Genomic DNA, 21,907 nt, shown 5'->3' with positions numbered 1-21,907 from the left:
CGGTCTCTCTTGGCCAACAAAAGCTGACGGATAAACGGAAAGCATCTTGGCCAATGAACTTTCCGTTCTAAGGTAACTTCTTGGTGATTCTGCAATTTCTCCTCACCGAGATGGTAATTGAATTCACTGAAGAATTTCTTGATATGCATGAGTCGTATGAATAATCTAGAGTTTAATCATCTATCGTATCTTTCAGTGTGACTAAGGGAGTTTTCCCATAGAAACTTTAAAGATATACTGCTTGGAAGAAATTTATCTTGAATTTCTTTTGTGGTGACTATGCTCTTATGCAAAACAGTTCTTTAAAAATTCTTGTTAGCCAAAAATAAACTTTATCGCATAAAGATCTATAACTCTCCACGCCATTTGACTCATTACCAACATGCACGCACATATTTCAATCATCTTGATGAAGTTGCAGCCAACTGTGCCACTGTGGAAAGCGAGCTTCTAGCCATTACTCTTGGCCTGCCACGCCCCGCCCAACAACGCCCCCACAGGGGGCCAGGGGAAATAGAATTCGTATCGCATACATAGAGTAACAGACCCGGACCCGGAGCCCCAAAAAAAAAAAACGCTAACGAACCAAGTGTGGCCGAGGTTCTGGGCTTTGGGTCCCTAATGGCCTGCACATGTGCTACGTGGCAGCAAACGAACTGCAGTTGGATCTCAAATATTACCCCTTAACCCTCAAATCCCCAGAAACACGCCCTCGTTCCGACCAACAAAAAATTTCCAAAAGAAATCGACGCAGTCACGTAAAATTATTTTAATAATCACATAACTTTCGGCATTTACACGCCAGGCGTTCCAATGGGAGTAGCATTCCCACCAAACAAAATGTCAATAAATTTCGTACTTTTTGTTTGAGCTGACCAACAACAACAAAAGTCCAAAAACAATGTATATACGATATACATACATATATATAACAAAGTTTGGATATGCAGAAGAAAAAGTAGAAGTTTTGGCGGACAGAGCGCTTAAGTGGGATTTGCGGGGCACTTTAGTGTCAACTTTAACAATAAGTTGAGTGAGGCAGAACACAAAAATTCTAGCCAGAGACCCAAACTTTTGGCGGCCACTGTGGGCTAATGAAATGAAGCCTCTTACGCCCCCAAATCAAGCAAAAAAAAAGGTAGAAACATATACCATATACTTAGGAACTTGAGCTGATTTCACACAGCAGGTGACCGCTCGAAGGATTCCAAGGATACCACACAGTTTTTAGCTATCAATTGCATCTGTCTATCCGGCAGATACATTTCACTAAAGTCAAGCCGGCTTGGACACTGGCTGGATTTTTCCAAGACTCCCTCGGGTCTCTTTGAAATTCTGCCCAGCTGAGCAGCTCCGGTGCAGTCGTTTGAAATAAATTACTCTGTGCACCTGATGACAAACTAAACAAGACCCCACCGTCTAAACTCTGGTCAAAACGGAGCTAAAGGGGAGACTCCTCGCTGTCATTATGCACTTTCCGGAGAGTTTCTTATAAGGCTTGCGAGTTTAAAAAATATTATAAAATTAAGAAACTGGGTAAAACTTATATTTTTTGCCTTAAAAATTAAGTTGCAACTCAAGAAGGTAGATTTGAAAAGAATGTTTTGGAAAAAGTAGTTTCTACGAGCAATACTTAGTTGTATGAGAGCCTTTAAGATTTTTCAAATATATATTAATACTAATATTTTTTTAAAAAGTGTATTTAAGTATTCAGTTACTATTTCTGAATCTATTTGTATTCCCTACCACGGCCGCATTTATTGTCATTATTATTTTGATACCGCCTTTTTTGCTGCAAGTTTTCTGTTGTTGTCTGCACAGTTTTCCTGCTATCAGACCCTAGATTTATGCCAACAAAAACAAACAATAAAAAATATATATTCGCCCTTTTTATTTTTTATTTGCTGCTTTTAATTTTGTTTCTTTCTTGTGCTGTCCAGTTGCAAGCAGCGGACAGCTACAGCTGCATTAAAAAAGTTGCCAAAGAAAACAGTTTGCATTGCAATTTTTACTTGATTTTATTTTTCATCTCTCTTTCTTTCTATTTCTTTACTTTTTTTTGTTATCATCGTTGGATAAAAATAAAAAACAAATAATTTGAAAACAAAATAAAAAAATTAGTTGTATATATTGTTTGTATGTATATTAGGACTGCTGGACCCACAAAAGGTTGTCCGCTCTGTTGCAACTCGGTTAAGTCCACCCGACTTGCAACATCCAACTGGGTCATTGTTGTCCGCCCTGGCTTGCCGACTTGAGCAGAAGTAATGCCAAATCTGACTGCCTCAAATTCAATTTTATACAAAACTGTAGAAAGGAAAACAATCGAAAGTCCTATTGGCTCAGGATAAAATAACACAAAACCAAAATAGAATATAAACTGTAACTTATGTGTACTTCAAAGTGATTAAAATTGGAAGAAAGTTGAATGTACTTAAGAGATTTTCAGTTTTTTTTTTTTATGCCAATATGTTACATAAAAGCAATCAATATTTTTAAAATAAAATACCTCCATCCCTGAATAGTACACCTAACAGATAGAACTTGTAGCTTCCAAGCCAGAGCCCATCCCATTGTGCTCAATTTTTTTTATAATTTCTTTGAATCTGCTGATTTTTTGCCTTTGTTGCTCCACTTTGTTTCCGCTCCGGCTTGGCAGAACTCAATTAAATTCTGTCACAACGCACACCATGTAGTCGCAAGTCGCAGGTCCTTTGGCCACGGGAAATACTTTTTATCCTTTGAAGAGAAAGGCGCCTCCCTCTGCTGTTTGTGACAGCGATTCGAAGTGTAAATGAAATAATAGCTGCTAAAAACCAATTTGGCGTAAATTATAAAAGCTTAATGACCATTATGAATGGTCCGAATATATATGTAGTGTGGATATATCCCCCGCCCATTTTTATTGAGCTGTCATGGAACCTTTGACTAACAATTTGTTCATTTTTGTTTCCCTTTTTCAGTTCGGTGGAGCTGATAGCCCTGCTGGCTATTTCGTGCACCTTTTTCCTATTCATGCACACGAATAAGCTGAACAGTCGCCTCAAGGAGATGGAGGTGAAGCTGCAGCCCTCGGAGTTCTCGGCCCTGGGTATTACCGGCAATCACATCAGTGGACACGATGCGGGCAGTAAGTAACTCCCTCGGATGTATCTCATCTTAAGTGCATATCTAACGCATTGCATCTCACCTCATTTCCATCTCAGAACAATGGCCACAAGGTCGGATTGTGGGCCAGAATTTGCGCTCGATTGCATTTGCAGTGCGTTGCGTATCGGAAAATACATCAGTTGGTACAGGAAGTTTGGCAAAGAACAAAAAACTTGGGGATTTTCTAGTAAAAACTGTCGAATAAACTTGGTATCATACACCTTAGAGAAAGTCAAAATCTTCTAAATGCTTTTTAAACCTTCATGTTTACTAATTTTGCAAGTATTTACAAAAGATATATTCCACAAAATTCAGTTTAACTCACTCTACCCAAACTGAAGTGGTACCTACCGTGTTTGAAAGCTGGTTCCGCCCAATTGATTTTTAATTACCACATTGACCCGTACCTCAAGCCACTAACCAGCCTCTAACCAACAAAAAAAAATGGTAAAAAGAACAGCCAGAGAGACCTTTGTTAAAATTTTCCGGGGGCGTTCGCCATAAATTAGTTGATCGTTTTAAGCTAAATTAGTGCACATTGCTTTTCGCATGAATAAATTATGGAATAATGCAGAGAAGGAGTCCAACAAGTAAATATATATGGGCTTTCATTTTTGTGTGCATTTGGAATAGCACTAATAAACTGGCAAATTAAAATCAACATAATATATGGTCGATGCATCCATAGATTGTAGCTGCAACTTGCAACAAATATGTGCAGTAAACTTTTTAATTACAATATGCATGTGTTTACATATTAAACGCATAAATAGATAGAGAGAGTTGCGCTTTTTTTTAGCAATATTTTAGTGCATTAATAAATTATTTAGAGGCGACAGGTCCGCGGGGCAAAGGTTAGAGGGCCTTCGCCGCGTGACTGGGAATTTAACCTTTTGACATTGCTTTAAGCGGAATTTTGTTTTTGTGGCCGAGCTAAATAATTCAGCATATTTATTGTAAAATTATTAATTCAATTAGCAAATATAGATAACGATAAAAAGCCAGAAAAGGAAATCTGGGATTAATTGGCATGGCAGTTGAAACCGTTGAAATTTATAAAATCTTTTCTGTGGTTCTGAAAAATCTGGCAAAAAGAATATTTAAATAAATATTTAAACATATGTTCAATGAATATTTCCAGTAAGATTTATCCTTACTTATTGCTTATTTTGAGACTTTTATTGTTCCGATTTCCCTTTGTGGCTTTTCCCGTCAAACTTTTCGAAATACTTCCATTAAGATCACATTACCATAGACCACAACAGCCATCACTTGACACCTTTCGCTCCATAAAAATATTTGTCGAATATACTCCGGATTCCGATGGAAACCAAACCAAACCGAAAAACCGAACCGCACTTCAAGTGCACAAACAATGAGGTTTTCGCTGAAAAGAGCATAATTGCTGGCAAACGAATAAAGAGCGCTTTTAGAGCGTCACTTGAGGTTCTGCCTGCCACTCGATCGGCGTCATGCCACAGCCCCCTAATTAGGCCGCACTCCGCCAACTAACTAACTAACTAATAACGCTATTATTAGGCAACTAGGCAGGTACGGAAAAAAATACAAAATCAAATCAAAACTCTCTGGAAATGCAAGACCCTAATTTCCATGCCGGAAGTTTTGCGGGTTGCTCTCGGTCCGTGCAATTCCACTTGCAAATTAGGCAAAAGTTGCCCCAACAGCACCGCCAGCTGCACCAACTGATCTCCACAATGGGTGGCAAGACAAATGGACGGGGGAAAATGTGAGTTTTTGGGGGGCAACTGAAGAAGGAAAACAGAAGACTTCACGCCTAACTGCGGTGATTGCCAAACACCAACGGCAGTCAGCTGACGGTGAAAATAGTTAAAAATTGCTATTTACGGGTTAAAACTTAAATTTAATACCCTAAAAAATAAGCAAAGATTGTGTTAAATTTAATAATATTTTAATAAACAGATGTAGTTAGCGAGCCTTTTCAAAACATATCTTATAAAATTCAGAAAATGTTTAAATATTTTACAACAATTTAGTTTTCCTTTTTCATAACTTCTTTTTATCTTAGAGTCTATTTAAATTAGCCATTTTATTTTTTCTATTATTCTCCATAATTAAAAGTCCTTTGGTGAGAGTATAGAAAGGCGTAAATTCCATAGTTCAAGTCGATCTTCCACTGTACTGTTAGTGACGATAATAATGATGATGATGTTGCTGGGGAAATGGATAAAGTCGGGGCAGATGCAACATAGCAGCCAAGTGCACTTGTGGGCCATGTTTGTTGCACAGCTGGTGGCATCTTCATTGTTGCTTTTGTTGCATTTGCGTCTGCGCACGCGTCAATTGCCGACAGTTACAAATTGTCCCCGGTTAGCCCCTCTCCAAGGCAAACCGGGCTAATGGCCAAAAAAATAACAAAAATATTTTAGGAAAGCCAGAAGACAAAAAGAAAACGAACACCTCGTGACGTTGATGGAGTTTTTCTTTTGGGCCAGAAGACAAAACGAAATAAACAGTGTGAGATGCAGAAAAAGGTTTACCTTCAGACACTCGTTCATCCATTCATAAATATTTCATTTAATTGACTCACACGACTTGGGGGTCGAGTGCGAGATAAAGATACGAATATGACGACGTACTCAACATGCTCGTTTAAGCCATCATGATGATGATGGCACCGTTTGTCGGTTTTGTCTGGCTTTTTTTGTATATTTTTTTTATATACATATATATACATGTACTTGCTCATACAGCCGGCAACATTGAACTTGACTTAAGTTAATTAACGGTGCTGAACGATGCAAGCCAAGTTGGTTGCTTGGCGGTTGCTTAATTTCGTGGTCTAATGAGCAAATGGAAAAATGATGGTAAAAGCTTTAAGGCGGAGATTCTTTATAGGAAAGGTAGAGAAAATGGGGTTTAATTAATAAAGTTAATAAAGACTTTTTTGAATATATAAGGTACAAAAAGTGACAAGCCCTAAAGAACCCTTCCTTCGCATGTCATTGTTTTTAAAGTTAAACTGAAACCCACAATTGTCTGCACCTTTAACTGAAACTACTACAGAAATCTTGGAAAAAAATGTAGTAATGGCAACTTTGTCCCTGGCTAAAATGCATTGCAAACCAGTTCTTTGAGCTCACTAACATAGCAGGCAGCTTTATTTTCAATTAGACACTCGCCCAGACACGAACTAACCCATAAAAAAGCACCAGCAGCCCCACCACCACCTACGAAGTTGGCCAAAATAAGTGTTTTTCGGCCAGAGCTGGAAAATGCAGGCAAGCAAGCAATTTGTGTTAGCAAAGGCGGATAATTTTGGAGTCGGATCTTGAGATACGGAGTGATAGAGAGATTGCTAATCAAAACATTAAATTAACACAATTACCTGGCTTATGGGTGGGTCTGGCCAATAGAATTAAGACTTTGGATAGAACAATTGTAGTTGGCAGAGCGGAACTGGTTGGGTAATAAGGAAATAATCGCAATGGCACGACTTTTATTTGTCTGTTAGACCAAATCATAGAAATCTAGATCCCTTTCTAGATGTTATAGTATTGATTAAGTCCCAACATGGTTAGAAAACTAAAAATAAAAGTTTGGACCGAAAACTAACCCTCAAACTTCATTCAAAACACTTTGTTTTAAAGCCTCCTTTGATCTCCTTTGATGAAATGTGAACACCGACCCGCCACTGAATGAACTCTCCCAGGTATACCATACCTCATATTCAATAAACTGCGACACCTGGTATGTGGTTCACCTTCGCCGGCAATTGAAGTGGCCAATAACCGGAGCTAGGCCAAGATTGAAGGTTGCATTAGAACAGTAGAGAAAATCGCTTTTGGGGCCAAATCCAAAACAGGGCAAACAAGTGCAAAAGAGCTGCAGGCGACAACTGCATTGGGATGTGACCCAATTTCTGAAACCACACAAACCAAAGGAAAAAAGGTACAAAAAAAACCGAAATTCGAACTCCGAGAAAGATTCAGGCTGTAAAAAGTGTCAAATAAAAGGAGAGCCGGACTGGCAGGCATCTATTTTAAGGTCTCAACCGCAAAATGTATTTCACTCTCGGTTCAGTGACTTTGTTGCCGGCGGTTTTAGGCCAAAACTGGCTGAAACCAGTTGGTCCAACACTTTCATTCACATTTTCCAGCGAAACTGCCCAATTGACCAAATACAACGGATCTGGTTTAAAGGCAATTGGACTGGATATATGGACTTGCGTCTCAGACTTCCTTGTTCGGGTTAGCTCGGTTTGGTGCGAATTATGAAATACTTGGCCAGAAACCAAATCGACCGACCCACACCGCACCTGAAAATCAAGATGTTTTCCGCATCTCTCTGTCCAGGTGATCAATTGCAGTCATTTACTATATTGTGTCTTAAATTGTACGGACTCTATGCAGACTCCTCGTCCGCGTGAGGAGGACAAATGTCCGACATCAGCATTTTAATTGCCAACGAAATGGACATGCGAAAATCGCCATTTGCATGCGTTTGCGATTGCGTTTACTTCTCGGAGGAAAGAAATGGAGGGAAACCTTTCAAAATCCGCCGAGGATGATCCCTATCGCATCCGAAGTGAGCCGGAAAAGTGAAAGGAGTCATCATGAGCTTGCATATTTATTGCACTCGTCTTTATTTATTTATCATAGCTGTATAAATGGCTCCGACACAGGCTGAAGCCCAAAATTCGACTTTGGCTTAGGCCTCCTCGTTCAGGTCTTCCCATTCAAATATTGCATAAACGCTTTTTGGGCTCAAGTGGAAAGTAAAAGTATTCGGCCAGCTTCCTTTTTTGGCATCAGTTTTTGAGGTCATCAAATATTTAACTGTAATTGGGGTCGAGATGATTGCTGATATTATCTCACTAATCATGAGGATTTTTACACTAAGGTTTCTGAAAAAATAATAAAACATTTGGCATTTCTGAAAAAATAATAAAACATTTGGCAATCATTTTTCAGAACACGACGATATCAATACCCTGCATGGCACCTATCAGTACCTGAAGAGCACTGGCCAGGTGAGTTCGTTTTTTTTTGAATGTCTCTTATTTGCATTTTGCATTTTGCCATCTCGCCGTAAACATTGTTGCATACATTAATGGTGGCTCATGTAGCTGAAAAAGTAAAAAAGCATCGACGAAGCCCATCAAAGCAGCCAACATGTGGAAAGGTGGCTTTAGCTCCTTGGTGTTTGATATTGCATACTGCCTGCCCCCAAATATTACGATCACCCATTCGCCGCCTCGCTCTCTACTTGCGCCCTACCTCTCTGTCGCATCCATTGTGTCGTGGCATGAACTGTCATCAATATCTGTAGCATCTGCCCCACCTGAGTATCTCATACACATACAACACGAACAACACCACACCAAACCACCAACTACACTAGAATTATGCAGTTAAGTTAACCAGCCATCTGGTAGCCTACTAGCTATTCCTATTCCTGTTCTATATCTATCCCTTTGCCGACTCTGGCTGTGATCAGTCCTCTTTCTGAAACTATCCTATAACACTAACCAAACTACGAAAATTACACTTCGACTCTGTCCTGAAACTTAGTCAGCGCAGTTTTTTTGACCAGTTAGCTAGTTGCGACATAGAAGCGATAGAAAATCGATTTATAAAGATTAAATAGTAAAGGTAAGTGGTCGCTATGGGGAGGATTATTATTTATGCCCCCACATACCCAGCTGCGAAACATTTGCGAAATATCTTTTAGATGATGGGATGGCTCCAGGTGCCTTGTCTGTTGCTTCAGAAAAACGAAAAATGTTCAAGTAAAACCGCTTAAAGTCTATTTTTATCAAACTCTGTGTGTTGTCCTACTTGTGTTTTGACTCGTTTATGTTCGTGTGCCTCTGTGTTTGTGCTCCCAACTCTACGCAGGAAAAAAAGTAACTAAAAAACTAAACGAACCTGCAGCCTGAAAACTGAAAACTACTCCAACTAGCACTCCCAACTTTTGCAATCCGGCAGCTTACACACCTGACCACCGCCGATCTGAACAACACGGGACGAGCCCAACTGGATACCATATTCTTCAATCGGGTCACGAAGACTGGCAGCGAAAAGATGATGGAATTGCTTAAGATTCTGGGGAAACGCAATGACTTTGTCGCCCGTCGGGATGCCGAGGGATTATACGAAGTAGTCATCATGGACCCGGTCTACGCCAAAAACTTCATCCACTCCGACATATTGAACGAGACGAAAGCGAACACCTATACGAAGCATGTGGCATTCATTGACTTTACTGCCCTGGACGAGCCCTGGCCGATCTACATAAACATGGTGCGGGACCCGATCGAGAGGCTGGTCAGTTGGTTCTACTACGCCCGGGCGCCTTGGTACTGGGCCGAGCGGAGGGAGACCTTCGGCGATGCCATCCAAATGCCCGACATCAACTGGCTCAAGAAGGACTTCAACCAGTGCATCGAGGAACACGATCCGGAGTGTGTCTACGAGCAGATGGAAATGGGCAACCTGGGCGACCATCGACGACAGTCCCTCTTCTTCTGTGGGATGCGGACGGACATCTGCATGTGAGTAGCCGACAATCCAAGTGACACCCACCAAACACACCATCTGCAGGCCCTTCAACTCCCACGAGGCCATGCAACGGGCCAAAAAGAATGTGGAGAAGCGCTACGCGGTGGTTGGAACCTGGGAGGATACCAACACTACTCTGACGGTGCTGGAGGGTTACATACCCCGGTTCTTTGAGGGTGCCAAGGAGGAGTATTACAAGATGCGGGATGTGCTGGGAAACTTTAACAAAAACCAGTTCCGGCCCACTCTAAGCGACAGGGCGAGAGCTGTTCTGAGCAAGAATCTCACCCGTGAAATAGAACTGTATCAGTTTATCAGACACCGGCTGTACAAGCAGTATATAGCGCTCCAACTGGACTTAGATCCCAAGCTGAGGGTTAATTAAAAATAAGTAATAAGATATGCAAGTAGGCCTAGCCTACTTACAGTAGATAGGGACAGCTCTTCATGGGCTCATTAAAGGCTAAAAATAAAACCCTTATCTCTCGGGACTTTCCAAGATTTTTTTGAAACTCTACAAACTCTTTCTGAGACTAATCAGCAAAGATTTCTTAACTTTTTTTGATGCATCACAGGTAAGGTGATTTGCGTCATGAGGAGGATTAATATTTATGCCGTGAACAACTTTACTAAATTTCTGTTGAGGATGTCTTGTTTGTTGCTTCGCGAACAATTTTTAAGTTAAACCGCTTTAACTCTTATCCTTAAGTTGTTCTTCTATTAAAGTCTGTGTGTTGTATTAGTTGTGTTTTGAATCGTTTATGTTCCTGTATCTCTGTGTTTGTGCCACCAATTGCACGCCAAAGTATCACAGTAATGTAGCACAACGAACCTGCACCCTGAAATCTAACACTCCACTCCGCCTGTCAAAAAGAAACAACTTTTTCAATCCGGCAGCTTAAATACCTGAAGGCCGCCGATCTGAATAACACAGCCCGGGCGCAATTGGATACCTTATTCTTCAATCGGGTACCCAAAGCCGGCACTGAAAAGATGATGGAATTGTTGAAGATTCTGGCAAAGCGCAACAACTTCATAGCCCGCCGGGATGTTGAGGGATTCTTCGAAACGGTCCTCATGAATCCCAGTTTCACCAAAGAATTTCTCCACGCCGATATACTAAATGCTACGACAGCCAATAGTTACTCGAAGCACATCGCGTTTATAGATTTCAGCGCCCTGGACGAGCCCTGGCCCATTTACATAAACCTGGTGAGGGACCCGCTCGAGAGGCTGGTCAGTTGGTTCTACTACAGGCGCGCTCCCTGGCACTGGGCTGAAAGGTACGAGGTATTCGGCGACGCCATCAAAATGCCCAGCATCCAGTGGCTCAAGAAGGACTTCAATCACTGCATTGACGAACACGATCCGGAGTGTGTCTACGAGCAGATGGAATTATGGAACGTGGGCGACCACCGGCGACAGTCGCTCTTTTTTTGTGGCCAATGGAAGAAGGACTGCATGTGAGTAGAAGAGACGGATGCGAAGTGGATTAGGATGACTAGATAGCTCTATAGTCTACAGACAGTTATACAGACTTTTAGCGCATGTGATTCCATTGACACTCATAAAAAAAACCCCTTCCTCAGACCCTTTAACTCCCACGAAGCCATGCAACGGGCCAAGAAGAACATTGAAGAGCGCTACGCAGTGGTTGGAACCTGGGAGGATACCAACACTACTCTGACGGTGCTGGAGGCCTATATTCCTCGGTTCTTTGCCGGAGCTAAGGAGGAGTATTATAAGATGAGAAAATTCCTGGGAAACTTTAACAGAAACCAATATAGGCCCACTGTAAGCGATCGGGTGAGAGCAGTGCTCAGTCGGAATCTCACCCAGGAAATCGAATTGTATCAGTTTATCAAACACCGACTATACAAACAGTATATAGCGCTCCAACTGGACTTAGATCCCAGGCTGAGAGAATAATTAGACTCAAAATAACTAGCCATTAAGAGTTTTCTTTGAAGAGTAATAAACTATGCTAACTTATAACCTGGCCTGATCTTTTCTGGTTTCAATCTAACACTTCTTTGGTAAACTTTCGATTGGTCGTAGGAACTTCGGTATATTATGCTCAGTTAAGCCCCATATACAGCCTATTGTCCATGCAGCGAATCGGATACAACGTCCATGATCGCCGGAGCAGCGAGGAGGAAATTCGTGGAGATCCTGCAGACGGACATCATCACGATCACCACAATCACCACCATCATGTCCATCACCAGGGCAATCGTCATCCGGAGTCTGATCACAAGGCCTCACATGACAAGCAGCTGGCTATACCAGAAAACAAGTCAAAGATTAAGGATATGGACTATGAGGACGATGACGAAGATGAGGACGATGACGATGAGTTGGGTGGCGGAAACCACGAGGAAGAGGACGGCTTCAACTTTGAGGCCGACTTGCTGAATAACACCAAGTTCGCCGAGGCGGACTTTGTGTTCTTCAATCGCGTCCCCAAGGTGGGAAGTCAGTCGCTGATGGAACTGATGGCCCGATTGGGAAAAATCAATGGATTTACCCATGCCCGGAACAAGGGCAGTGCCCACGAAACCATTGTGATGAACAAGCAGCGGCAGAACGACCTTGTTGGGGATCTCTTGACCCGCCAAAAGCCACACATCTACAGCCAGCATATAGCCTACATCAACTTTACTCGATTCCATCTGCCGAAGCCCATCTACATAAACTTGATCCGCGATCCCATCGACAGGATTATCAGCTGGCATTACTACATCCGAGCTCGGTGGTATTACCGGGATATGAAGGCCAAGCTGGGTGATCAGGCGCCGCCAATGCCCTCGGATGAGTTCCTGAACCTGGATCTGGACACCTGTGTACGCAACCACGATCCCCACTGCACATTCAACCAGGGGGAGATCAAGAACGCAGTGGGAGATCATCGCCGACAGACGCTATTTTTCTGTGGAATGAATCAAAAAGTGTGCATGTAAGTAGGCAATAAATAGGGTCTGTGATGAGATAGATTTCTTGATCGGAGAACTCTTCGATAGGCCTTTCAACTCAAAGGTGGCCATGCAGAAAGCTAAAAGAACCGTGGAGACTGAATACGCTGTGGTGGGCACCTGGGAGGACACCAATATCACACTTTCCGTCTTGGAGGCCTATATTCCTCGATTTTTCCGCAACGCCAAAGTGGCCTACTACCGTAAGACTCCATCCTAGCTCGAGGAGTAATCTAAACTACAAATGAATAATATTTTCAGTGGGAAAGGATCGTCTTTCGCGGGTTAATCGCAATAATGTCACACGTATTGTTAGTGACGAAACCCGAACCATTCTCAGAAAGAATCTGACCAATGAAATCGAGTTTTATGATTTCTGCAAACAGCGCTTATACCTGCAATATGCTGCCCTAAGTCATGGGAAGAAGTTCGGGGAGGATGACTACCTGCTGGTACCCGAACAGCACAACAACTCTGACGAGGAGTATTAATAGGAAATAGTTTCAAAAACAACTAACAAATCTAGAGTTAAGCTAGCAACAAATGTACTCAGGACTGTTTATCCCTCAACAGAAATAAACGGATTATATTCTTAAAAATGATAAACCATAATACCCATAAAACTTTAAGTCGATTTGCTTTTTGTGTGATTACCTTTCCCCAAATCCCCAGTATTCGAATGCTTTCTGTGTACCTCGTATCTCGCCTGGAGCTTTCTGTGTATCTTCATCCGTGTTGTAGTATCTGTGGCTCGATATCTTTTCTACAACTGTCCCCTGACCTTTTCCAGCTATGGAGGTTGAATCCCAAGTTTCTCAACAATACCAGATTTCACACCCGCGACCTACTATTCTTCAATCGAGTTCCCAAAGTTGGAAGCGAGAGCCTTATTGCTTTAATGTACCGCCTGGGTGAAAAAAATGACTTCCAGGTGGAAAGGGCACCTTTCTCGAAGCCCGTTGGAGTTTTTTGGACAGCGGAACGCCAAAAACAAGAAGCCAAGCGAATTTTTGACCTTCAGGAGCAACCAGCCTTCGCCTATGTGGAGCACATGAACTTCATGAACTTCCGGCCGTTTCATCATCCCCAGCCCATCTACATCAACTTGGTATGAGAGGGGAGACCGCGACGAAGGACTACTGAATAACCCTTTACTTTATCAGGTTCGTGATCCCGTCGAAAGAGTGATCAGTTGGTTCTACTACAAACGCACACCCTGGAACTCGGTCAAAATGTTCGAGATCACGGGAAAGTTTCAGAACCGATCCCATTACGTTAAGAACTTTGAACAGTGTGTGCTGACACACGACTTCGAGTGCCGATATGATTACGGGCTTCACTTCAAGGACGACACCGCCGATCATAAGCGTCAGTCCTTGTTCTTCTGTGGCCATTCTCCACTTTGCGAGTAGGTAGTTTTCTGTCCTTTGCCGGTTTAATGTCTCAATCGATCGGGTTATCCTTTCAAGACCTTTCAACACCCCAGCAGCCATTGCCAAGGCGAAACAGAACGTGGAACGTGACTACTCGGTGGTTGGGAGCTGGGAAGATGTGAACGTGACTCTGACAGTACTCGAGCACTACATACCTCGTTTCTTCAAGGGTGTTACTGACTTGTACTATGGTAATATCGCCACAAAATTGTAATTGGGGTTACCTAAAGTTGAACCATTTATCTGCAGAGCCCGAAGTAGGTCTGGCCTTCAAGAAAATGAACACGAACCATTGGAAACCGAAAATTAGCGAACGCATCAAAAGGATTATGCGGGCGAACTTCACCCAGGAGTACGACTTCTATCACTTTGTCAAGCAGCGTTTGTACAGACAATACTTTGCAATAAAAAAAGACATGGAACTGTAAACAACGACGATTTTATTGAACTTCTGCTTCCATTAACTTTAGTCCCGTAACCAAGTATTTCGATTTAATTGCCCGCATTTAGATTTCATTTTTGTATGGGTTGATTTTTTGTTTGTCTGGTCTAAGGAAGTCGACTTATTATTATCCTCACTTTCAAGCTGGAATACTTGGACGCCGCCCAATTGAATAATACACCCAAGGCCGAGAGAGATTTTATATTCTACAATAGATTGGAGAAGACGGGAAGTCAGTCGATGACGCGTCTTATTAACAATCTGGGCAAACGTAATGGATTCGAGACTTTCCGAAATGTAATACGACCCTGGCGACCGATTACGGATGACAAGGACGAGGAACTGGATCTGGTAGAACAGATGAGTGAGCTCCCAGAGCCAGGAGCGTACGTGGAGCACGCCAACTATGTTAACTTCACGGAACACGACATGCCCCGGCCCATCTACATCAACATGGTGCGCGATCCCATCCAGAAGGTGATAAGTGCCTATTACTACCAGCGGCACCCTCTAATCTTCGCCCAGAGCCTGATGCGAAATCCCAAGAAGAGAATGCAAAGCAAACAGTTCTTCGATACCAGTTTCAACGACTGCGTCAGGCAAAGGATTCCCCCTTATTGCGTTTTTGACTCCCACAATCCCTTCAACGGCGATTGGCGGAGGTTTTCACTTCATCTTTGCGGCAATAAAGAGATTTGCACGTAGGTTCTGACACAAGTAGATACTATAGGTTTCAAGACTAAAGGTTCATCAACATTTCCAATTAGACATTTCAACTCGGAGACCACCACGCAACTAGCCAAGATGAATATCGAGCGGGAGTACTCGGTGGTTGGCAGTTGGGAGGACACAAACGTGACATTGGCTGTTCTGGAAGCATATATACCTCGATTTTTTACCAAAGCCCGACAGGTCTACTATAGTAGGTGTCTCATATTCTAAAGCGTTCACATTTAGGCTAAAACTGAATCCTATTTCCTTTAGATAAAACCGAAAAGTTCACTATAAACAATGTGTCGCATGACACACATCTGGACGAGGATGTGGAAGCATATCTGCGGGCCAGTTTCAGCTTCGAGATAGAGCTGTATCAGTTCATCAAGCAGCGACTCTACAAGCAGTATATTGCCGTCCACAAGGACGAATTTTCACCCTAATGTTCTAATTAAAATTGTACCAAAAATATACAGGAAATACAACAACTGATCTTACACTATAAATTTCAACCAGAGTTTCAACTTTTTCCCCTCTTTTCGCTACTAATCATTGGGATATATAGTATCTTGCTTGAAATCACTCTCCACTGCACTGCCAATTTAGAACTCGTTTCAAGGACGTACCGATCCTTTGCAGATCCTTCACTTAAGTCCCGAAAAACTGAACAACACACCCAAGGCGGAGATCGACGTTTTGTTTTTCAATCGAGTGCCCAAAACTGGAAGCATGCAACTCATTGAACTGATGAGGCAACTGGGAAAAGTTCACAACTACGATGTGGAGAAGGATCCTCAGAATGGAGGAGTCCTGCCCATCCTTGAACCCGCCGAGGAAAGTGACATGATTGAGAACATTGCCAGCCTGGAGGATGGCTCGGCATTCGCCAGTCACGTGAACTTCCTCAACTTCACCAAAGCCGATCAGCCCAGACCCATTTACATCAACATGGTGAGGGATCCCGTCGAGAGGGTGATCAGTTGGTACTACTACATTCGGGCGCCGTGGGTCTTTGTGCCGGGAAGAAGGCGTAACAACCGGGAAATGCCCAATCCCAAGTGGGTTAACACCGAGTTCGATCAGTGCGTCTTGAGTGGCGAAAAAGTGTGTACCTACATCGAGAACTCGATGCTGGAGCACGTGGGTGATCATCGGCGTCAGACCCTGTTCTTTTGTGGCCACAACGAGGCCAAGTGCACGTGAGTTGGCCAGCTAGAAATTCATCCTTTTCCGTCTTAGTCACCTCTTGACCTTATCCTATAGACCCTTTAATGGCCGTTTGCCCCTGCAAATAGCCAAAATGAACGTGGAGCGGGAGTACTCCGTGGTGGGCACTTGGGAGCACACTAACGAAACTCTGGCCGTTCTCGAGGCCTATGTCCCCCGATTTTTTGCAGATGCCTCTAAAATGTACTACTGTAAGTTGTCTCTTTGGGAGTCTGAGGTGTCGAATACTTATAGTTTATTATCACAATAACTTACAGCGGGTCTGCATTCGGATGTCCAGAATTCCAACCCCATGAAGCCGCACATTCCTCAGAATATAATCGATATGGTTCGCCGGAACTTCACTCGCGAAATCGAATTCTATCAATTTTGTCGCCAGCATTTGCATAAACAGTATATAGCCATTAAGTTGAACGAACTCAAGAAAGTGGACAAGTCGTTGGCCATGATGGAAGAGGCCAATGAAATGGCCATTAGGGACTAGTTTAATAAGTTAGAAAAAGTTAATAAATCAATTTTACGCAAACTATGATGGATATTTCTACTACTACTTCCTATTAACCAAAATCAAGCTTAAGATTTAAGACTTAAAACATAAATGCTCTTAAATTGAAATACCTGAAATAAAAGGATGTTTCTTCATCTGTACCTTCTTGACTTCCTCAAGTATCTTCGATTAATTTTCGCAAAACTATTCTATCGCTTAAAACTTCCAAAGGATATTGAAAATGGGTTGCTTTTTAACCTTGGCCAGTTAAGATTAAATTCTAAAAGAGGTTCTGCATCTCTAGCTGAAAAACCTGAACGCCAACCGTCTGAACAACACAAAAAACGCCGATATCGAGGTTCTTTTCTTCAATCGGGCCGCCAAAGTGGGCAGCGAATCAATGCTGGAGCTTTTCATGGCCCTGGAGACATTCAACGATGACCTGACCCTGGAAAAGTCGGGTCTTCGAACAAAAACTTTCCGCCAAATGAACAAGAAACAAAGACGCGAGTCTGCGGAGTATGTGGCGGAACTGGAAGAGGGGACCATGTACATCGAGCATATCAACTGGCTGGATTTCGACGAGTTCGACTTGCCCAAGCCCATTTACATTAATCTGGTCCGCGATCCAGTCGAGAGGGTCATCAGCTGGTTCTTCTACGCCCGGAGTTCCTACAAAAACGCCATCGAATATAGAAAGAACCCCGACCAGAAGATAAAGCCCGAATCGTGGTACAAGAAAAACTTCAACGAGTGTGTTCGGAGTGGCGATCCTGAGTGCCAATATGTGCCACATACCTTTAGGGATCCGGTGGCCAATTTCAAGAGGCAGTCCTTGTTCTATTGTGGTCATCACGATGATTGCATGTAAGTAGAAGGTAGTCAAGGCTATTAGGGATTATTTTGAACAAAAAGCAATATTTTAGACCCTTTAATTCGCCAACTGCCGTGCAAATGGCCAAGGAGCACGTGGAGAGGGATTACGCAGTGGTGGGCAGTTGGGAAGACACTAACGTAACCCTCACCGTCTTAGAGCGCTATATTCCGCGATTCTTTCGCGGTGCCAAGCTGATGTACGAAAGTAGGTTCTGAATAATATCACACATCCCTCAAAGTGGCTTTAACATTTTGTTACCTTTTGTCTGTAGTGCACAATAACAAGATCACCAATCGCAACAAGAACAAACGTAAACCGTATATTGAACCTGAAGTCAAGGAGATGATTCGCAAGAATTTCACGAACGAATATGATTTCTATTACTTTTGCAAGCAGCGTCTCTACAAGCAGTACCTGGCCCTCAATGTGAAGGAGCTGGAGAAGCATGGTCTTTTAAATTAGTCGGCTTATTGTCCGAAATCTAGATATTAGTCAGTGATATATGTACACTTTGCGAACAAAATTTCTTATTCGAATAAATAGTAGTGAGTAAACCAGTAGTAGAGTAGACCCCACACTCTTTGTACACGTCGTACCCCATTCTTGTGTCTCATCGTTTGTTGTGTCGGCATGTGGTTGCTCTTTCTAAAACCCTCTCCTCATCCCAAAATAGTTAGGTTCCCTGACTCCTCGCCAGCTGAACAACACAGCCAAGTCGGAAATGGATCGTCTGGTCTTCACGAGATGCGCCAAAGTCGGCAGTGAATCCTTCATGGAACTTATGGAGCATCTCGAGATCATCAACAACTATCGAGTGGACAAAGTCGGAACTCACAAGAAGTCGAAGAGACAACTAGAGCCCCAGGGACAAGCCGACTTGGCTGGCTATATATATAATTCTGATGAAGGATCGGTTTACGTAGAGCACGTTCCCTGGATCGACTTCAACGCATACAACCTGCCAAAGCCGATCTTCATCAACTTGGTGCGAGATCCCGTCGAGCGGATGATCAGCTGGTATTACTATGTCCGGAACTCCTACAGGAATGCCATATACTATCGTCGTAATCCCCTGGCTCCGCTCAAGCCCACCGCCTGGTTCAAAAAGAGTTACAATGAATGCGTCAGAAGCGGTGATCCCGAATGTCAGTACATTCCGATGTCAGTTCGCGATGCAGTTCCCAACTTCAAAAGGCAAACTATTTTCTTCTGCGGACACGATCCGGACTGTTTGTGAGTTTTGGGGTGCGATGTGATATCGTAGACAGAACCCATTACCTTTAACCCTTTTCAGACCCTTTGATTCCCCGCTGGCCTTGCAAATGGCCAAACGTAGGGTTGAGAAGGAATATGCAGTGGTAGGAACTTGGGAGGAAACCAATATCACTCTCACCGTCTTAGAGCACTATATACCGCGATATTTTTCACGTGCCCAGATCATTTTTCACAGTAAGATACTGGGTTAAAGCCCCTCTTTAAAGATCACTCACCTGTTATCCTGTTTGTAGTGTACCAAAAGAGCTTAACGAATCGAAACCGAAACAACCGGAAGCCCCAAGTGGACGACGATGTCAGGGCCATGGTCAGACGTAACTTAACCCATGAATATGAATTTTACTATTTCTGCAAACAGCGTCTGTACAAGCAGTACATAGCCCTTAAGCGAAACGAATTGGAACATTTTTTTAACCCTTAACCCCTTAAGACTGACCTTCTTTCGATCCTGTTAAAGTTGTTTAGTAGTTGATTAATAAAGTACTCCGTATAAATAGTAACTAACCTGTAGAGACTGTAGAGAAGGGAAGACATTAGCTAAATGTATGAATTTTTGAAAGCAGCTCGCCTCGTTGAGCAGTCGTGCGTTGAATAATACCCGCCATTCCAAACTGGAGGTGGTTTTCTTCAATCGTGGCGCCAAGGTGGGAAGCGAGGCCTTGATGCAACTGACCCAAACCATGGCTCCTTTCAACAACATGACGGTGGTGACCAAAGGACCCCTCGAGATAAATTCCCGCACCAGAGCTCCTCGGGAGCAAATGATCCAGGCGATTTGGGTAAACGATCTGGATCCTGGCACCCTTTACATTGAGCACTGTAACTGGCTGAATTTCCGGAGATACCAACTGAAAATGCCGATTTATATCAACCTAGTTCGGGATCCTGTGGAACGGATGGTCAGTTGGTACTACTATGTCCGGAGTAGCTACCGAAATGCCATATTTTTCCGCAAAAACCCCAATGCCACAATCAAAGCGGAGAGTTGGTACAAGAAGAACTATAATGACTGTGTTCGCAGCGGCGATCCAGAGTGTCAGTATTTGCCGGGAAGTGTTAAAGAAACTGAGGGTAATTATAAAAGGCAAAGTCTATTTTTCTGTGGCCACAATAGGGAATGCTTGTAAGTAGTGTTTGCAATGAAATTTTAGAATCAAAACCTCTAGAGAAGAGTGCTTTTCAGACCCTTTGATTCCCATCGTGCCATCCAGTTGGCCAAAATAAATGTGGAACGCGATTATGCAGTCGTAGGAACTTGGGAGGAAACCAACATAACCCTGGCTGTTCTTGAGGCCTATATTCCTCGATTTTTCAAGGGAGCCAGGCAAATCTTTGAAAGTAGGTAGCAATTGGTTTAGTTTTTAGCCAAACTTGAACACTTTCGGGTGGCTTAGTCTAAGCCGACTCTATCTACACCACAAACATTAAGTGTTTTACCATCTTGTGCTTTTGTGAACTTTTTTGGATCTTTGGAATATAAACCCACAAAACCCCTCACTTCTCAGCTAGGACGGATTACCGTAATGAACTTAAATAATACCCGATTTGCCCGATTGGAAGTGATGGTATTCAACCGACCGACGCGGGTCGAGAGTGAGGAAATGTTGCCACTTTTTCGCCACCTGGCCGCCATGAATGACATCAACGTGGTGCTGAATGGACCCATCCGAACGATGAACAGAACCCGGACCGAACACGAGCAATTAGTTGAAATAGATTGGACCAGTGAAATGGAGAAAGGATCCATCTACATGGCCCACTCCAACTGGCTAGACTTCAATGGCTTTGGCTACAAGAAACCCATCTACGCATCTCTTGTTAGAGACCCGGTAGATCGTATGGTGGCGGACTACTACAAACGACGGTCCTGGACGAAGAGGATGATCTACAGGAAAATGTATCCGGGACGGATTGAAAAACCCGAAAAGTGGTACAAACAGAGCTTCAACCAATGCGTGAGAAGTGGCGATCCCGAATGCCGCTACATCCAATATTCAATAAAAGACTACATTGATGATTTCAAAAGGCAATCCCTTTACTTCTGTGGCAATAACCCTGATTGCTTGTAAGTAGCTAGGTCTTTAAAAGATTTTAGAAATCATATATCCCTTCTCTAGACCCTTCAATTCTCCCCATGCCATTCAAATGGCCAAACAACGAGTGGAAAAAGAGTACTCTGTAGTCGGCACTTGGGAGGAGAGAAACATAACACTCACTGTCTTTGAGAAATATATACCCAAGTACTTTAATCATGCTCGATTTTTATACAAGTGTAGGTAGAACCCGAAAGTGTTCAAGTGTTTTTATTTTAATATATTTTAATTTAATTGAAATACATTCTTTCAGTGCACAGCCAAAGTATTCGAAATAGGAATCGCAATAATCGCAAGCCCCACATAGATCGCGATGTTAGGGAAATGGTGAGACGGAACTTTACCAACGAATATGAATTCTACTATTTCTGCAAACAGCGTCTATATAAACAATATATAGCCCTGCAGCTAGAAAATAATCTTAAATAAGGATATATATGTCATATGTATTTTTGACCAAAGGATTTTTACAGATGGTTCCTAATAAAATTATCTAGAAAACAAGTGTATTTTAAATAGGGTTTTTAAGGTTTAAAAAGGTATATATTTAATTATAAGAAAATCCCTCTCAAGCCCCTTCTTTTCCCCAAATGCAATGCAAATATCAAACACCAAGGATCTAAAGGTAAATAAATTCTGAAACAATTATTAACCAAACGTAACTTGTATTTTTAATAATTTATTTTCCAACTCCA

At 42.6% G+C, this 21,907-nt stretch overlaps 8 protein-coding genes across 11 annotated transcripts in view; all 8 read left to right on the top strand.

Annotated features, from left to right (window-relative positions):
- LOC123256956 (heparan sulfate 2-O-sulfotransferase pipe-like) overlaps nt 1-21,907 on the top strand; it is a 37,570-nt gene that overhangs the window by 14,114 nt on the left and 1,549 nt on the right. The window contains exons 2-6 of one of the 4 annotated variants that reach the window (XM_032453750.2): nt 2,964-3,130; nt 8,103-8,161; nt 17,272-17,834; nt 17,894-18,048; nt 18,116-18,437. In XM_032453750.2, the coding sequence (XP_032309641.1) occupies nt 2,964-3,130; nt 8,103-8,161; nt 17,272-17,834; nt 17,894-18,048; nt 18,116-18,306 (1,135 nt within the window). In that variant the 3' untranslated portion in view covers nt 18,307-18,437. Of the gene's footprint in view, nt 1-2,963; nt 3,131-8,102; nt 8,162-9,119; nt 9,686-9,734; nt 10,432-10,589; nt 11,169-17,271; nt 17,835-17,893; nt 18,049-18,115; nt 18,438-21,907 lie in introns of those variants that run through there. The other 3 variants (XM_001958098.4, XM_032453753.2, XM_014908990.3) reach the window with 3 other exon arrangements.
- On the top strand, nt 11,304-11,799 carry LOC116655751 (heparan sulfate 2-O-sulfotransferase pipe-like). Its single transcript, XM_032453754.2, has one exon. The coding sequence runs from the start codon at nt 11,304-11,306 to the stop codon at nt 11,619-11,621; it is 318 nt and encodes a 105-aa protein (XP_032309645.1). The 3' UTR covers nt 11,622-11,799.
- On the top strand, nt 11,801-13,439 carry LOC6493632 (heparan sulfate 2-O-sulfotransferase pipe). Its single transcript, XM_001958099.4, has 3 exons — nt 11,801-12,648; nt 12,713-12,867; nt 12,926-13,439. Exons 1-3 carry the CDS (start codon nt 11,801-11,803, stop codon nt 13,153-13,155), a joined length of 1,233 nt encoding a protein of 410 aa, XP_001958135.2. The 3' UTR covers nt 13,156-13,439.
- Nucleotides 13,563-14,669, top strand: LOC6493631 (heparan sulfate 2-O-sulfotransferase pipe). Its single transcript, XM_044714477.1, has 4 exons — nt 13,563-13,772; nt 13,828-13,938; nt 14,081-14,288; nt 14,347-14,669. Exons 1-4 carry the CDS (start codon nt 13,563-13,565, stop codon nt 14,523-14,525), a joined length of 708 nt encoding a protein of 235 aa, XP_044570412.1. The 3' UTR covers nt 14,526-14,669.
- On the top strand, nt 15,298-15,759 carry LOC123257178 (heparan sulfate 2-O-sulfotransferase pipe-like). The gene is made up of 2 exons (XM_044715142.1): nt 15,298-15,461; nt 15,524-15,759. The coding sequence occupies exons 1-2, from the start codon at nt 15,344-15,346 to the stop codon at nt 15,694-15,696; spliced, it is 291 nt and encodes a 96-aa protein (XP_044571077.1). The 5' UTR covers nt 15,298-15,343; the 3' UTR covers nt 15,697-15,759.
- Nucleotides 16,487-17,293, top strand: LOC123257177 (heparan sulfate 2-O-sulfotransferase pipe-like). The gene is made up of 2 exons (XM_044715141.1): nt 16,487-16,671; nt 16,738-17,293. The coding sequence occupies exons 1-2, from the start codon at nt 16,554-16,556 to the stop codon at nt 16,962-16,964; spliced, it is 345 nt and encodes a 114-aa protein (XP_044571076.1). The 5' UTR covers nt 16,487-16,553; the 3' UTR covers nt 16,965-17,293.
- LOC116655752 (heparan sulfate 2-O-sulfotransferase pipe-like) lies at nt 19,101-19,798 on the top strand. Its single transcript, XM_032453755.2, has 2 exons — nt 19,101-19,293; nt 19,353-19,798. The coding sequence occupies exons 1-2, from the start codon at nt 19,167-19,169 to the stop codon at nt 19,538-19,540; spliced, it is 315 nt and encodes a 104-aa protein (XP_032309646.1). The 5' UTR covers nt 19,101-19,166; the 3' UTR covers nt 19,541-19,798.
- On the top strand, nt 19,683-21,903 carry LOC6493637 (heparan sulfate 2-O-sulfotransferase pipe-like; the record flags this gene model as incomplete). The annotated part of the gene is made up of 3 exons (XM_032454875.2): nt 19,683-20,242; nt 20,303-20,457; nt 21,466-21,903. Coding segments are annotated over 3 exons (891 nt in total), but the record flags the coding sequence as incomplete, so codon positions are not given.

The sequence above is a fragment of the Drosophila ananassae genome, chromosome 2R, assembly GCF_017639315.1.
Source record: "Drosophila ananassae strain 14024-0371.13 chromosome 2R, ASM1763931v2, whole genome shotgun sequence".
Lineage (NCBI taxonomy): Eukaryota > Metazoa > Arthropoda > Insecta > Diptera > Drosophilidae > Drosophila > Drosophila ananassae.
This window is presented reverse-complemented; position numbering and strand designations above follow the sequence as displayed.